Source organism: Marmota flaviventris, chromosome 8, assembly GCF_047511675.1.
Source record: "Marmota flaviventris isolate mMarFla1 chromosome 8, mMarFla1.hap1, whole genome shotgun sequence".
Lineage (NCBI taxonomy): Eukaryota > Metazoa > Chordata > Mammalia > Rodentia > Sciuridae > Marmota > Marmota flaviventris.
Genome location: NC_092505.1, coordinates 65929079 through 65946811, shown reverse-complemented (window position 1 = coordinate 65946811; position 17733 = coordinate 65929079). Strand labels below are relative to the sequence as shown.

At 34.5% G+C, this 17733-nt stretch overlaps 1 protein-coding gene across 1 annotated transcript in view; it reads right to left on the bottom strand.

Moving 5' to 3' along the window:
• The window catches only part of Slc9c1 (solute carrier family 9 member C1), an 80905-nt gene extending 71637 nt beyond the window's left edge, over positions 1–9268 (bottom strand). The window contains exons 1-5 of the mRNA XM_027935908.2: positions 9121–9268; positions 8167–8267; positions 5699–5827; positions 4616–4781; positions 1674–1802 (exon numbers count right to left, since the gene is read on the bottom strand). Coding sequence (XP_027791709.2) covers positions 1674–1802; positions 4616–4781; positions 5699–5827; positions 8167–8267; positions 9121–9268 — 673 coding nt within the window. The remainder of the gene's footprint in view (positions 1–1673; positions 1803–4615; positions 4782–5698; positions 5828–8166; positions 8268–9120) is intronic.
• Between the last annotated feature and the right edge of the window lie 8465 nt (positions 9269–17733).

Sequence of the window (17733 nt, the reverse complement as noted above, 5' to 3'; positions counted from 1 at the left end):
TTTGAGTGTTTAGAAAGGTAATTTGGGATAGTCTTCATTTCTGAGAGAAATGTAGCAGAAAGATCGCATTTTTTAAAAAATTGTTGATGGACCTTTACTTTATTTATGAATTTATTTATATGTGGTGCTGAGAATCGAACCCAGTGCCATTTCAACAGAGTGGCTTATTTGGTATCATACAGACCTCTCCATGGGCTAGACCATGCCCTGGAGGCACCTCCCAAACATTCTTTGCTCAAGGGGAGAAAGTTGATAGTGGGATGTGGAAATGCTACAGAAGACGCCTGGTGAGTGGAATACCGTTATTTTCTTAAGAAGGCCAATAACCACTGCTTTTCCCAAAATGAGTGCAAATGCCAACATGATAAAAAAAAAAGGTAAATAAATTCTTAGTATTATTATGAAAATATTCTTATTTCATGGACACCTCTTCTCCCCTTCTCCCACTGCCTAGTGATTTAGATTACACATTAAGAATGATTTTTTTTTTTTTTGCTGGGCATGGGCATGGAGGCGCATGCCTGTAATCCCAGAAGCTTGGGAGGCTGAGGCAGGAGGATCTCGAGTTCCAAGCCAGACTCAGCAACTTAGTGAGGCCCTAAGCAACTCAGTGGTACTTTGTCTCAAAATAAAATATAAAAAAGGGTTAAGGATGTGGCTCAGAAATTAAGTGCCTTTGAGTTCAATCCCCAATACCAAAAAAAAAAAAAAAAAAAAAAAAAAATTAGGAGATATAGTTTTGACCAGGGAGGGGGACTAAGTAAGGATGCTTCTACAAGTTTAGCACTCTATTTCTTGTCCTGAGTAATAATTACACAGATATATTTTTAAGATCACTTACTATAATGCACGTATGTCATTTATTTTATGCACACATGTGCATATGATAGATAAAAGGGGGGAAATCCCTCATGTTTCAGGGTTATCTGAAAAGGGTGAATGAGAGCACTTATGAGCACCGCTGCTGTCCGCAGCACTGCTCTCTGGCCCTGTAGATGGTTATGTAACTCACTTTCTCCCTGGGTTGACCTCTTTCTATGATACTCCTGGGAGATGGTCCCAGGGCAAATAGAAGGGAAGCTACCTCCTCCCACTACTAGTAAATGTGCGTCTCGGCTTATCCTCTTAGCTGTTCTGCAGCACCTTAACAACAGCCCCTACTCCCACCCCTGTCAAGTGTTTTGGTTTAGACCAGGTCTGGGGAATCTGGCTCTTATAGGCATCCTCAGGAAAAGCTCCTATCTATATTCACAACAAAACCACAACTGATATTAATTAAATAAGGAAGCTGTGGTGGCAGCACTATATAAAGTGTAAATCAGTATACAATACTATTTTCTTTCTTTTTTTGCGGGTGTGTGTGTGTGTGTGTGTACCAGGGATTGAACTCAGGGGCACTTGACCACTAAGCCACATCCCCAGCCCAGCTTTGTATTTTATTTAGAGACAGGGTCTCACTGAGTTGCTTAGCACCTTGCTTTTGCTAAGGCTGGTTTTGAACATGTGATCCTCCTGCTTTAGCCTCCTGAGCTGGCATGTGCCACTGCACCCAGCTAATACTACTTTATATCTATAAGCATAGTTTATGGCAAGATATTATGAAACCCATGTCAGCTTTCAGAAAATCCAGAAATCTTATTTTAAGAAATTGAAAAAAAAAGGGGGGTCCTTACCTAGGGGTTTGGACTTCGAATACTGTCTTTTGAAGTTAATATTCACAACAGTACTGAATACAATTATTGATATAACAGAGGTCATCAGACTTTCTCCACTAATAAGATTTGTGAGGGCTCTTGAAAGACCTGTGTGTATACATAAGTAAAGTATTAAAGCAATTGTGTAGATTATCCAGTTAGAAATGATCTGACTTTCCCATACATTCCTTTCCATAGATTAAGAAATCAAGCTCCATGAATAGAAAGCACCCTGGTATTACCTACCTTCATCCTGATTCATGTCTGTTTATGATGATCTTCCAAGTTGAAACACTGATTGGTCATCTTTTTTCCTCTGCCTATACTACCTAAGTTGTAACTTTGAGTATCTTTAATAATTTTCGGGTAAAAACCATAGAAGAAAAATATTATTATATAGTAAAATTCCTTTCTGTGAATCAACCACTCTATAAACGGATCACGATCTAATGTAATAAGTCTGCCAATAGAAGAGAAGAAAGGCTAGGACATTCAATTTCTGAGACAGCTTATCTGCCTCAAGGGTCCACTCCTCCACTTTCCTGTATCCATACAGCAAGATGCTGTGTGAAAAGATCCAGTCTCTTTTGTTATGAGACCTGATGAAAGCAGAAAAATTCTACTTCTTCTCTGTCGCATGCCTGCCACCATCATTGCAGCATGCCTTGGCTTTCCCACCAGATGGGAGAGCCCAGCCCATCTCATGGGAACTGCCATACTCATGAGGAATAGCACACCATTGTTGCTGTAAGACACTACATTCATTACTCAGCAAGACCTGCTATTGTGGCCTAATTCTGAAAATGTGAATATTTGGAAATAACAGACTTAAGGGTATAAAATAAGCCAAAGAACAAAGAAAGCTCAAGACAATATGGATGTACTCATGTAGTCTACTGATAGTCCTGGCAGATTAATTTTTTAAAGATACTATATCATTCATATGCATATGTATGTGACACTAGTATGGCAGTATGTATAAACGTGGAAGTATAACCAATGTGATCCTGCAATTTGTACATGTGGTAAAAATAAGAATTCATACCCCATTTGAATCAAATGTATGATATATGATATGTCAAGATCATTGTAATGTTTTGAGCAACCAATAAAAAAAATATATAAATTATATAGAGTATATAAATGTATATGTGTAAATAGCAATATATTTATAAATAGATATATAAATGTAATTTATCAGTGCACATTTATAAATATATATGAACATGCATTTATAAATCTTGTTTAGAAAATTTAGGCAAAAATGCTGCTAAGAGGAAATGAGTTAAAATTTTTTTGAAAGATTCAAAGTGAGGAAAAAATAAAACTCAAAAAGGTAGTGTCAAGGGGCTGGGGTTGTGGCTCAGTGGTAGAGTGCTTGCCTAGCACATGCAAGGTGCTGGGTTCAAGCCTTGGCATCACATAAAAATTAATTAATTAATTAATTAAAGGTTAAAAAAAGGTAGTATCAAGATGGCTAACATTTATAAGAATAACTTTGCAAGATCCACCAAATAGATTATTTAAATTAAAAAATGACAGGCTAGAAAAAAAATCAGTAGAATACTGGGTTTCAAGATTGTGAAGTTAAGCTGGGCACAGTGGTGCACGCCTGTAATCCCAGCAGTTTGGGAGGCTGAGGGAGGAGGATCACAAGTTTGTGGCCAGCCTTAGCAAGTTAGTGAGACTCTAAGCATTTAGCGAGACCCTATCTCAAAATAAAAAATAGAAACAGCTGAGAATGTAGCTGAGTGGTAAAACACCCTTGGATTCAATCTCTAATACCAGAAAAAAACAAAACAAACAACAAAAAACATTAAGAAGTAAAAAAAAAAAAAGAAAAGATGTGAAATCAGATTCCAGGTATTATAGAACTCCCTCAAATTTATTGAAAAGAAAGTGCTGACACAAAGTCACATAAAAGTAGCAATATGGGTTAAAAGAGTAGGGGGAGGAAGACACAAATTGAGGATAGGGTGATTGATGTTGGATTGGCACTTCCTTCCAAACTTTCACCTCACTCCTTTTCGTGAATATTCAATTTCCTTTATTCTTGTATTTGTTCATATATTTACACAAGCTGTGTCTACCTCATGCTTTCTTTCCACTTGTCTCATATAGGTCTTTTCTCCTTAACTGGCCATAAAGTGAAAATGGAATTGAAATGAGTGTGTGTGTGTGTGTGTGTGTCAGAGAGAGAGAGAGAGAGAGAGAGAGAGAGAGAGAATATACATGGGCATGTCATATTAGTATTCTATTTTGAAGCATTTTTTTAGTACCCATTATTAAAAAGTAACTGGGGAGGAAATTAGTTTATTACTTTTCTTGTATGAGGCTCTCAGATTGTTTTGCTTTTCTTAAATTAACTTGGTATTTTACCTTTAAATATAGATTTATTTATCAAAAAGACATTTATATATTATAAACACTATGTGATTGATAATTTTTTTCATTTTTGACTGTTTTAGACTTTTGGTCTTAATGGTGACAATGACTCCAAAGGAATTTCTCTTTTAGAGTGACATCATCCTAATGACTGTTAAAAGAGAGAAGAAAAAAAAAAACAAAACAAAACTGGGTAACAGAAACGTCACCACATGAGTATGGAACAGTGTAATGCTTCAGAATTGTTCTATTGGCTCAAGTAGAAGCATGTATAAAGAATTCTAAATTATTCCTGTCCTAATTCACAACTGGATATAAGGCCTTTTTTGGACACTATCTAAGCCCATTACTGACACTATCTAAGCCCATTCTTCTGTCCTAACCCTCACTTCCAGAATCTTTACTAATCCTCCAGGTCCTCACTAGACTATTTCACATAGTGAAAAACTACCACACACAAAGGGATCTTAAAATAAACAAACGTGAACTATAAAATATGATATATTCAATACAGGAAATAAGAAAAATATACCTACCAAGGTCTCTTATGGCAGCTGCAGTCAGCATGGGGTCTGAACTCATAAGAATAACTGCAAATAGGAGCCATGGGATGGTCTTCAAAAGTAATTTATTCACGGATTGCAGATACCAAAGAATTAAGACATAATTAATCACAAAGCCGGGAATTGTGATTAAAAGTATCTGCAAAGAAAGTTCAGAGTAGAAAAATCAGATTGGTTTTATATTCCATTTTAGAAAGCAGATGATCACAATTTTTTTAGAAACGTAGAACCAGATAACACTAACAGCACCTACCAAGAGATGCATGAATGGGGAGACTCTCAATTGGCCCTGTTCCAGCTAACCCCTGCCTGAAAACCCTACCTCATCCCACAAGACCAGAAATGCAGGAAATGGCTTAGCGGACATCATCTGAGTCAACCCAACCTAAATCATATCTCTGTTCTTTTCAGTTTCATTTTGTGTCATTTGTCTGAATTTAATGTACCTGGATTTGGATTAAAATGTAAATTGTTCTAATAGTTTTGTTTTAGGTAATGCTTTCTATTTACAAAACTGTTTTGATTACTTTGAAAGAAATATACATCCTGCTCCTGATCTGAAGAAGTTTATCACAAGTTCTTTCCCTGATACAGTCCCAATTTCCCAAGATTGAAAAATAATAATTTTAAATAGGGTTACGTCTGCTTCTATGCATTTTCTTATCTGCTTTTATTCTTTGAAATGTGGATATAGGAAGCTTTAGACAGTAAGAATTAAAACTTGATTTTTCTTAACAGTTTCTTTTTTCCTAGAGCTAATATATTCCATAATAGCTCTCTTGTAGCTTCTCAGAACAAAAATTTTAATTGAAGTTCTGCCAGTCAGATTTTCAGAATTGCTCCCCCCATCCCATCATGTTCCCCCTGGGTTGCTAATGTGCTAGATGATTGCCAAGATACAGTTTATTCACTAAAATACTAAGCTGAATTTAGACTCTGATACTATGTACTTTTTTTCAATCCTTTTTGTTTTCTATTTTGTAGCAAAATTTAAAAAATCTGAAAATAAATGATATGGTTCATGAGTGAAAGGTATTACTGAAAAAGAATACTTACCTGCCAAAATAACTTTTGAAGCATGTATACATCCATGTCATATGCAACATTAAAGATAATTATTGGTGTAAATATACCAAAAAATAACTCTGGGTTCATCCATTGTATGGCATCTGCATATCTTTGGATCTAGTAACATAAAATTCTTTTATTCTTATTTGTCCATCTCTTTCTTAGTATAAATATATACCACATACTCTTATCTCTAGAAATGGAGAAAGAAAATCTGAAAATATATCAGATATAAGTGGCACTCATCTGAAATCTAGCAAACTCAAGTTTGAGGCCAGCTTCAGAAATTTACTGAGGTCCTAAGCAATTGAGCAAGATCCCTATCTCAAAATAAAAACTTAAAAGGGGCTGGAGATGTACTTTAGTGATAAAGCACCCCTGGTACCATTACAAAAAAAAAATCTGAAAAGTTATGACATAATGTTTGTAAGTGCTAGAGTCTTAATTCTATTGGATTTTCATTATTTTCCATCTGATTATTATTGCCAATTACAGAAGAAAGTTAATGTATGCCTATTTTATTTTTGTAAACAGGTATAGGAAACATTGACATAGGAATCAGAGAATACATAGTAGATTTTCAGGCATACAAGAGAAAAATTTCAGATGGATGGATTAACACACAAATATCCATGAAGGAATAAATGATTATATTAAATTATAGAAAATACAAATATTTAGTCATGGCTTATATAGAAGATACATGTGAAAGTATAAAAGACTAACAAAATAGAAACTGAAAAGTTAATAAAGTTTATGAAATAACTGATTAATGATGTGCATCATAAAATATCTAATTGACATTAGTAAATCCGGTTATGGATATCCACTCACCTTTCACTCATAAACACTGACAATACCTTATTGTTGGGGTGATAATTTTCCACAAGTTACTTTTATTACTCCAGGTCTAATGAAAGCAGGCCCTGATTGCGTTTCATGAATACTTGTAAGGCTGGGAAACAGAGCAAGAGTGTTTCTCCAGAGGAGAGTTCAGGTTTAATTTACAGCCGAGAATAATAAAAATAACTTCTCCCTCTGGGACAAGCAAGCAAATGATTTTACAATCTAATTTAAAAGATTCAGGTTCCCTAAACTCAGGTGTCTCATTTAATAATTCAGTCCCATTGGGTGTGCAGATTTCACTAACTCTCTTTGTTTCTCTTTGTGCAATGGGGATTCTGAGAACAAGCACAGGATAAGGCTCATACTCTGATTATTGTTATTGCATAATAAATCCTCTGTCTCTAACCCAGGTATTCCCTGTCTTGTGCCTGGACCATGAAATTGTGGCAGGCTAGCTCGAAAGTGGAGTAAAATCTGAATCCCTTCACAACTCTTGACATGTGGTCTCTTCCTTTGAAGAAGTTACTGAAATAATAAAGTTTATAGAAATAATTGAAATTGCATTTTTGTTAAAATCATATAATTATAAAACCTCTTTATGATAAGTGAAGAAATAACCTGCTTTTGGTTTTTTACATGAATGTGTGTTTTCTGTAATATTTTTAACATTACTGGCTAATTTTATTTGGGAAAGTCAATGATTTTCAGACAAGTTCTCATATCTATGCTGACTAACTAGGGTAGGCAAACTATAGATCCTGGGCCAAATCTGGCCTACTGGTTTTTGTGGGTTTGTTGGTAAATAAAATTTTATTGGGACCCAGCCATGCCACTTCATTTATGTACTACCCTTGGCTGCTTTTGAGCTGTAGTGATAGAGTTTAATAGCTGGACAGAGATCATAAGGCCTACATACTGTAAAATTTCTATGTGGCCCTTCACAGACATTTGCCACAAACTCCTGGGCTATAGTTCTATGTAATATATACAGTAATGCATTCTATGTAACTTAGATTAAGCATTTTCCCTTTCTTCTCCCTGACTCTGTTCCCAACTATTTTAAAATACTATAGCTTCCTTGGCTATATCTGTAGTTTACCTTATTCCTCACTTCTGACTCCAGACAAGTTATTTTTTCATATGTTCTACCCTAGATATGCTTACACACTATCATCTATTCTTAAGGAAACCCTATGAAACATTTCTGAGGCCAAAAGATGGTTCAATATTAGAATTATCTTGCTACTAAAATTCTGCACCAGCAGCACATTCTCCCTGAGCTTCCATCTTGTTAGCCGATTTCTTGTCTACGCTATTGAATTCTGCTGAAACACCCATTGGCCACTGCTGCGCAGGGGCTGTATGCACGCTCATTCTGAGTTGCCTACATACTTTCAGTCCTGGGTTCTTCTTTGACTATATATAGATGGATCTCATCTTTTTCAGCCCTTGATCCTTTTTCAGCCCTTGATCCTTTTTCTATATCACAAGCATCTCCATCACAAGCACAAGTGGGGCAGAGAGGGGACGAGTATTTTTGTAAATTTTCTTAAGCCATCTTTGCATTTATGTAATTCTTATAGTGCAAAATACTCATTTATTATACACACCTGGAAAGATGTAAAACTTAGTATTTCAAAACTGCATCCAATTAAAAATAATATCACAGGGAGAGGAATTGGAAAGTCTTTCAAGTGCATGTTCAAAAATGCTGCAAAAAAAATGTTGTTACTGAAAGGCAATATAATATCACATATATAGAACTTTTATGTGCTATGATTTCTTAATACTGAGGATAATGAATTACTGTTCCATTGCTAATTTTCTATTTTCCTATAACTGAGACCTTCCCTCACACTTGCAGTACACAGAATCAGTGTAATTGTTAATCTATCAGTTTCTTGCTTTATTTCTCCCATGATGTATCTCATTTCCTTATAATCTTTAGTAACATTGCTAGCAATCATTGGTTGTCTGGTTTTTACTGAAATATTTATATTAATTTTTGAATACACCATAAATAATAGGTTAGTTTAACTAGCAATTCTGCAATGAAAGGTTAATGAATACATTTTAATGAAAACTCCTGAGAAACATTATCATTGTTATCAAAGTGCAACAAATAACATCATAGTTTTTTCTTTCATTTAATTGTTTTTCTGCTTCTTCATATATAAATTTTAAAGAAAGTGGAAAAAAACCCTGAAGAACAGCACTTTATTTTGGTTCTTTGTATCATAACTAGGCATAAATTTATCATTTGAGTATAACTCATGAGACATTCTACCCTAACATGTGATTTTCTGCTCATTTGCTTCCATTAACCGTATTGCTGAGATTGAACCCTGACACAGCCAGTAGGAAGTTGTGCATATTTTTAATCCGATGGAGAAGAATATGGAAGTCATATGCTACATAATTGTTTTGATTGAAAATATTGAGATAAAAGTATAAATTTAAGTACAAAACTCTTATTTCCCATGATTGCTACTTGCCTGAATTCCCCATAGTAGCATTTATATTATATACCCATAATATAAAATTGGAGCTAGAATGACACTTACCTCCAATAGCACAGATCAACGACAATACTAGAATGATTTCAGGGAGGTCCTTGGGAGTGCTCAATAATACCGTCTTGAAAAATTCCATCCATGTGCCAGGAAGTTTGTTATAAAACGTTACATTGATATGGATTCCGTGTTCATCCATACTGTTGTTTCTTGCAGTTAATCTGAATGTGACTTTATTATGTATCTCTGTAAAATTCAGAGAGGATCACAGAAGCATAAGGTTTGCCTTCTAGGTGGCCTTCAGGTGATTTTCTAAAAAGAAGGAAACAACACCATTATTTCTCCTTTAATTATTTCTAGTGACATCTTATTATTTACCACAATTAGCAATGCCTCTCCCTTAAGATACTTTCAACTTAAATGAAAGGGGCAGAATCCCTTGTGATACAGAATAGCCAGTGACACCTTGGGTTCACTTACAATACCAAGCACTACTCAATTTATTATCCACCCCACATCTACCCAACTATTTGAAAGAATTCTTTTGTTTTTCCTTATTGAATTTTGTTTTTTAAATTTGTTCTAATTAGTTAAAAGGATTCTTTATATAACCACAAGCAGATTACTGAGATCTGGACATGGACATGTTCTGGCAGCAACTCCAAGTAGGAAGTTGAATGAATGAAGAATTTGCTAATCTTTATTGTTACTTTATCTGGACAGAAACTAATAGCTTATGTTGTTATATATTCCTGACCTTCTTTAATCTCATTTGGAACACCAACAGGTGAGGTTTTCTATCTTTATAACTTTATACAGCAATCAAAAACATATGAGAAATATTGAAACCAAAAGAACTTATCTAATACAGGGTTAATCATTGATTGATAAGGGTTTGAAGCAATAGATAATAGCCACCTTCCGTTAATTTTATCTGCTTTACATGGAAAACAGTTTTACATCAAAGGTCTTAAACTTCCTTCAGTGAATTCTTATGATTCTCTCATAAGAGTAGCTTAGCATTTCCTAGTACCTGCTCATAGCTTTCCCTCTGACAGCCTTGCTAAGTGACCAGTTAGTTGACATTAAAATTCCTCTTATAGTTCAGTGATTTGTCTTTTTTAATTCAGTTTCTGTGATATATAAGCTATATATATATACATAGAGAGAGCTTGTGTGCTCTTATCTGATTATAAAAACAGTATTTTGAAAGAGAAAAACAAATTAATACATTTTTTGAAATAAACATGTAAACATTTCAAAAGCATTAAAAAAACCTCCATGCATATCATCAAGTGTCTTTTATATTTCATTTACATAGTTGAGCTCATCTTTTTAATATGTATACTTCTTGCTGCTTTTTAATTGTTACTGTATTGCCAGTATCTAAAAGCTTTGCAGACAACCCTTTACAAAGGTTGGTCATATTAGCAACAAAGTAAAAGTACAGACTCCTGTGGTCAGGCTTCCTGAACAGAAAGGTCTGACTGACAGGCTTCTGCAGGTAGGTTGAAAGACTGTGCAAACTAATTCAACTCCATTGGACTGTTTTCAAATCTGTATAGTTTCACAGTCTATGTAATTTTTATTCCTGTATTTATTACTTTTCAGAATCATCTGGGGGAGATATAGTGATACTAGGGGTTTGGGTCCTATCTGCAGAGATTCTGATTTAAATTTAATCTGGGGTTCAGCCTTGATTCCCCAGGTGATTTTAATGTGTAGCCAAAGTTAACAACCACTATGATCTGCCCAATTAAGAGGCAACATTGCTCAAGTTTGACCCTCCAAGTGAACTTTTCAATATTCTTGGTAACCCTTAAGAGAAAGGGTATCAGTGCTCTCCAGCCAAAGACCACCAGAAATACCTCTGTGATTGATAGGTATTGTTTATTATTTGTTGCCACAAAGGAGATTGCTTACACTTGGATCCCTGAGACCTCTCAGTAAAAGAATGTTAGATAGAACCCATTATAAGACATGCACTTAGACTGGGTCAATTTTGGAGAGGGCCTAAGGAACTCAGGGTTCATTCTAGATAGGGTGTTGTTAAAAGATGAGGCCAATTCTCTGATTGGGTATCCCAATAAATCTAGTTTTGGGAGAGAGCTGATTAAGGTGAAGATAAAGCAGTACTTGGTAGGAGAGTGAGAATGTTTGTTGTTGCAAGGGTTGCACAGTGACCTTGTTTTGTCTCACTTTGTTGTGGTTTAGGATGACCTTAACTGATGTTCTGTGGGATAGTTTATGTCCAAGAGGGGAACAACTTGCTCTAGCCATTAGCATCAGGCCTTTTCTTTTAAACACTGAGCCCCAGCTACGAGACTGCCTTAGTTTAGTGTTTGTTTGTTTTTTCCTCAAAGCATATTTAAACTCCTTATCCTGACCTTGGTATATCAAGAGTGAGAGGTAGACCTGGAGATCTTGATGTGAGTGATTAAGTTCAGCTGTGCCTCGTAAGTCGAGAGATTCTCAACCTTGGTTACACATGGCATTACCTGGAGAGTGTTTTTTAAAAGTACAGATGCCTGGGTACCACTCTAAGAGGTTAATTGGCTTGGGGTGCAGCCTGGGCACTAGGAACTTTAAAAGCGTCCCAGTGATTCTAACAAGCATACAGCTTTTAAAATCACTGCTCCTGGAGAAGTCCCTGCTCTTAGGGAGGAACGTTTTGATTGTTGATACTTGCTCTTAATTAGATCAAACTATTTAGGAGAAAATTTTCATTGCCACCTCTTAACTCACTCACTCTTACTCCAAAGTCAAACATACTGGAACATAATGGCTCCACCAAATAAATAAATAAAAGATACCAGATGATTCTGATAGTTACACATTCCTACATGCTTTCAGAAGTTAAAATAGTTAAGAAGGGGCTGGGGATGTGGCTCAAGCAGTAACACGCTCACCTGGCATGCACGGGGTGCTGGGTTTGATCCTCAGCACCACATAAAAATAAAATAAAGATGTTGTGTCCACCGAAAACTGAAAAATAAGTATTAAAAAATTATTTCTCTCTTCTCTCTCTCTCTTTAAAAAAAATTAGTTAAGAAGCCTATTGTTTTCTGAACTCTAAGTGGGGATACCCAGATACATGTTCCCATAGCATTTTTCTCATTAGATTATTTATCTAATAATCTTAATAAGTGTTTACACATTCAGTCCTAATAAATTCTTTTCAGAAAATAATGAAATTGCCAGAAGTCCTGATTACCCTTGAATTTCACAAAGACATGTTCTCAACTGACACAATTTCTATTCTGACGGTGAATATGTGATAAATTCTTAGGTTAGTATCCCCAAACTTTAAAACATCCTAAATAATCTTTACCCAATACAAAGATTTCATGTTAAATTAACTTGTAAATGCTAATGTAACTCTAGTTTAATATTTTAAAGTTTGGGGTAATGAAGCAACAGAGAGATTAAATAGGTTTTCAATGCCATTATAATTCTTTTTTCAGGTTAAATTGACTTTTGGCAGCTTTATCAGACCAAATCTGTGTTGTTGTTTTTTTACAGTCTTCAGTTTATTATTTTTAAAAATTTTTATTTGTTCTTCATAGTTATACATTACAGAATGTATTTTGACATATTATACATACATGGAGCATAATTTCCCATTTTTGTGGTTGTACATGATGTGGAGTTACACTGGTCATGTATTCATATATGAACACAGGAAAGTTATGTCTTATTTATTCTATTTCCTATTCCCATTCTCCTTCCTTTCCCTTCATTCCCCATTGTCTAATCCAAACTCCATCTATTCTCCCTACCCCCTTATTGTGGGTTACCATCCACATATCAGAGAGAACATTTAGCCTTTGGTTTATTGGGATTGGCTTATTTCCCTTAATATGATAGTCTCCAGTTCCACCCATTTACTGGAAAATGCCATAATTTGATTCTTTATGGCTGAGTAACAGTCCATAGTATGTATATATACTACATTTTCTTTATCCATTCATTTGTTGAAGGGTTCCTAGGTTGGTTCCATAGCTTAGCTATTGTGAATTGAGCTGCTAAAACATTGATGTGGCTGAGTATATGCAAAGGAGTGGAATAACTGGGTCAAATAGTATTTCCATTCCAAGTTTTCTGAAGAATCTACTTACTGCTTTCCAGAATGGTTGCACCAATTTGTAGTCCCACCAGAAATGTATGAGTGAACCTTTTTTCCCACATACTTACCAATCTTTATTGTTTCTTGTATTGTTGATCATTGCCATTCTGCCTGGAGTGAGATGAAATCTCAGTGTAGTTTTATTTTGCATTTCTTTAATTGCTAGAGATGTTGAACACTTTTTCATGTATTTGTTGATTGTATTTCTTCTTCTGTGAGGTGTGTGTTCAGTTCCTTTGCCCATTTATTGAGTTATTTGATTTTAGTGTTTTTTTTTTTGTTGTTGTTGTTTTTTGTTTTTTTTAGTTTTTTGTAGATCCTGGAGATTAGTTCTTTATCTGAGGTATAGGTGGCAAAGATTTCTACCATTCTGTAGGCTCTCTCATCATGTTCTTGATTGTTTCCTTTGCTGTAAAGAAGCTTTTTAATTTGCCAGCATCCTATTTATTGATTCTCAATTTCAATTCTTGTGCTTTAGGAATCTTGTTGAGGAATTCAGTTTCTAAGCTGACATGATGGATATTTGGGCCAACTTTTTCTTCTAGTAGGCACAGGATCTCTGTTTTAGTGCCTAAGTCTTTGATCTACTTTGAGTTGATTTTTGTGCAAGGCAAGAGGTGTTTAATTTCATTTTGCTACATATGGGTTTCCAGTTTTCCCAGCACCATTTGTTGAACAGGCTATCTTTTCTCTAATGTATGTTTTTGGCACCTTTGTCTAGTATGAGATAACTGTATTTATGTGGATTTGTCTCTGTGTCCTCTATTCTGTATCATTGGCATACGTGTCTGTTTTGGAACAGGCTATCTTTTCTCTAATGTATGTTTTTGGCACCTTTGTCTAGTATGAGATAACTGTATTTATGTGGATTTGTCTCTGTGTCCTCTATTCTGTATCATTGGCATACGTGTCTGTTTTGGTACCATGCTGTTTTTGTTACTATGGCTCTGTAGTATAGTTTAAGTTCTGCTTTACTTTTCGTGCAAAGAGTTGCTTTGGTCTGGGTTTTTTATTTTCCCAAATGAATTTAATGACTGCTCTTTTTATTTCTTTGAAGAACATCATCGAAACCCTAATAGAAATTGCATTAAATTTGTATAGCACTTTTGGTAGTATGGCCATTTTACAATATTAATTCTACCTATCTAAGAGCACAGGAGATCTTTCCATCTTCTAATGTCTTCTTTACTTTTTTTTCTTTAGTGTTTTGTAGTTTTCATTGTAGAGCTATTTCACCTCTTTTGTTAGATTGATTCCCAAGTATTTTATGTTTTTTAACACTATTCTGAATACAGTAACTTTCTAATTTCTTTCAGTTGATTCATCATTTATGTATAGGAACACAATTTATTTATGGGTGTTTATATGCTGCTACTTTGCTGAATTCTTTTATAAGTTCTAGAAGTTTTCTGGTGGAGTTTTTTGGGCTTTCTAAATATAGAGTCATGTCATTAAAAAGTAGGGATAATTTGAGTTCTTGAGGATAGGTACATCCCATTCGTTTTCCTTTAATTTCTTTCTCCTAATTGCTCTGGCTAAAATTTCAAGGATGATGTTGAATAGAAGTGGTGAAAGAGGGCATCCTTGTCTTGCTCCAGTTCTTAGAGGCAATGCTTTCAAATTTTCTCCATTTCAAATGATGTCGGCCTTGGTTTTAACATACATAGCTTTTATAATGTTGAGGTATGTTCCTACTAGCCCTAGTTTTTCTAGTGTTTTGAGCATGAATGGATGCTGAATTTTGTTAGATGCTTTTTTTTTTTGTATCTGTGGAGATAATCATGTGATTCTTTACCTCTATTGATGGGATGAATTATATTTATTGATTTCTATATGTTGCACCAAACTTGCATCCCTAGGATAAACTCCATTTGATCATGGCGTACTATCTTTTAAATATGTTTTTGTATCTGATTTTCCAGTATTTTATTAAAAATTTTTGCCTCTATGTTCATCAGGGATATTGGTCTAAAGTTTTCTTTCCTTGATGTTCCTATTTGGTTTTGGTATCAGGATTATTCTAGATCCATAGAATGCATTTGGAAGGTTTCTCTTCTTTTCTATTTCATGGAATAATTTGAGGAGTATTGATGTTAGTTCTTCTTTGAAGGTCAGTAGAAATTGGCCGAGAATCCATCTGATCCTGGGCTTTCCTTGTTTGGTAGGTTTTTGATGGCATCTTCAATTTCATTGCTTGAAATTTATCTGCTTAAATTTTCTGTGTACTCCTGATTTAATTTGGGTAGATCATATGTCTCTAGAAGTTTGTTAATGTCTTCACGATTTTCTATTTTATTGGAGTATAAATTTTCAAAATAATTTGATTGTCATCTGTATTTCAGTAGCATCTGTCATGACATTTCATCATAAATTTTAGTAATTTGCTTTCTCTCTCTTTGTTAGCTTGGCTAAGGATTTATCAAATTTATTGATTTTTTTCAAAGAACCAATTTTTTGTTTTGTCAATTTTTTTGTTGTTTCCATTTCACTGATTTCAGCTCTGATTTTAATTATTTCCTGTATTCTACTGCTTTTGTTGTTGGTTTGTTCTTTTTTCCTAGGGCTTTGAGATGTAATGTTAGGTTATTTACTTGTTGACTTTCTATTCTTTTAATGAATCAGCTCATGCAATGAATTTTCCTCTTGGCACTGTCTTCATGGTGTCCCAGAGATTTTGATATGTTGTATCACTATTCTCATTTACCTCTAAGTAATTTTTGTTCCATCCCTGATTTCTTCTGCTATCCATTGGTCATTTAATAGCATATTATATATATATATCTTCAGTTGTTAGAGTAGCTTCTATTTTTTAATTTTATCATTGATTTCTAATTTCATTCCAATATGATCTGAAAGAATGCAAACTATTATCTCTATTTTTTTTTTATATTTGTTAGGGGTTGCTTTGTGGACTAAGATATGATCTATTTTAGAGAAGTATTCATGTGCTCCTGAGAAAAAGTGTATTTAGTTATTGAAGGATGAAATATTCTATATATCTCTCTTATGTCTAAATTATAAATTGTATCTTTAGTTCTATAGCTCCTTTATTTAGTTTTTGTTTGGAGGATCTATCCAGTAGTGAGAGAGGTGTGTTAAAGTCACCCAGTATTACTGTGTTGTGGTCTCTTTGATTCTTGAAATTGAAAAGGGTTTATTTGATGTACATAGATGCTCTATTGTTTGGGGCATAAATATTTACCATTGTTATGTCTTGTTGATGTATAATTCCCTTAAGCAGTATGAAATGTCCTTCTTTGTCCCTTCTGATTAACTTTGGCTTGAAGTCCACTTTATCTGATGAGCATAGAAACTGCTGCTTATTTATGAGATCCATGTGAATGATAGATTGTTTTCCATTCTTTTACCTTCAATCTGTAGATGTATTTGCTTATGATGTGGGTCTCTTGGAGACAGCATATAGTTGGGTCTTGTTTATAAATCCAAGTATGTCAGTTTATGTCTTTTGATGGATGAGTGCAGGCCATTTACATTCAATGTCATTATTGAGATATGATTTTTATTCCCTGCCATTTTGATTTATTTCTGGTATTAAACTTGAATTAGTTTCTACTTTGATTGACTATTCTTCTAGTGTAGTTCCTCCCTTAGCTTGTTTTCACTTTCATTTTTCATTTCTTCTTCATGAAATATTTTGTTGAGTATGTTTTGTAGTGCCAGCTTTCTAGTTGTAAGTTCTCTTAAATTTTGTTTATCTTGAAAGGTGTTATTTCATCATCAATTTTGAAGCTTAATTTTGGTGGATATACTATGGGTACCATTTTATTTCACAGATTGATACATATTATTCTAAGACCTCCTAGCTCTGAGGGTCTGCATTGAGAAAACACCTGGGATCTGGATTGGTTTCCCTTTAAATGTGACTTGTCTTTTTTCTCTGGCAGACTTTAGAATTCTATCCTTATTCTGTATTTTAGGCAATTTCACATGTGCCTTCATGTGGGTCTGTTATAGTTTTGTATATTCAGAGTCCTGTAAGCCTCTTGTATCTGATTTTCCATTTTATTCTTAAGTTTGGGAAGTTTTCTGATATTTCATTTTAAAGTTTGTGCATTCCTTTTGTTTGTATCTCTGAGCCTTCTTCTGTCCCACGTTATCCCAAATTTCTTGGAAATTCTGTTCATAGTCTCTTAACATCTTTTCTCCATGATCAACTTGATTTTCAAGATTATACATTTTGTCTTTTTGTCCAAAACTTTGTATTTCATGTGGTCTAGCCTGTTGGTGATGCTTTCCATTGAATTTGGTTTATTGATTCCATTCATTTCAAGTATTTCTGCTTAACTTTTTTCAAAATATCTGTCTTTATTGAAGGGATCTTTCACTTCCTGCATTTTCTCTGATTTCATTCCTTACATTATCCTTTACCTTGCAGATTAGTTTAACTATGTACATTCTCAATGCCTTCTCTGATACATCTTCCACTGTGATGTTGATGGATTCTGGTATTGGCATATCTTGGTTTGTTTGGGGTGATTTGTTCCCTTGCTTTTCCACGCTGTTCTTGTGTCTATGTA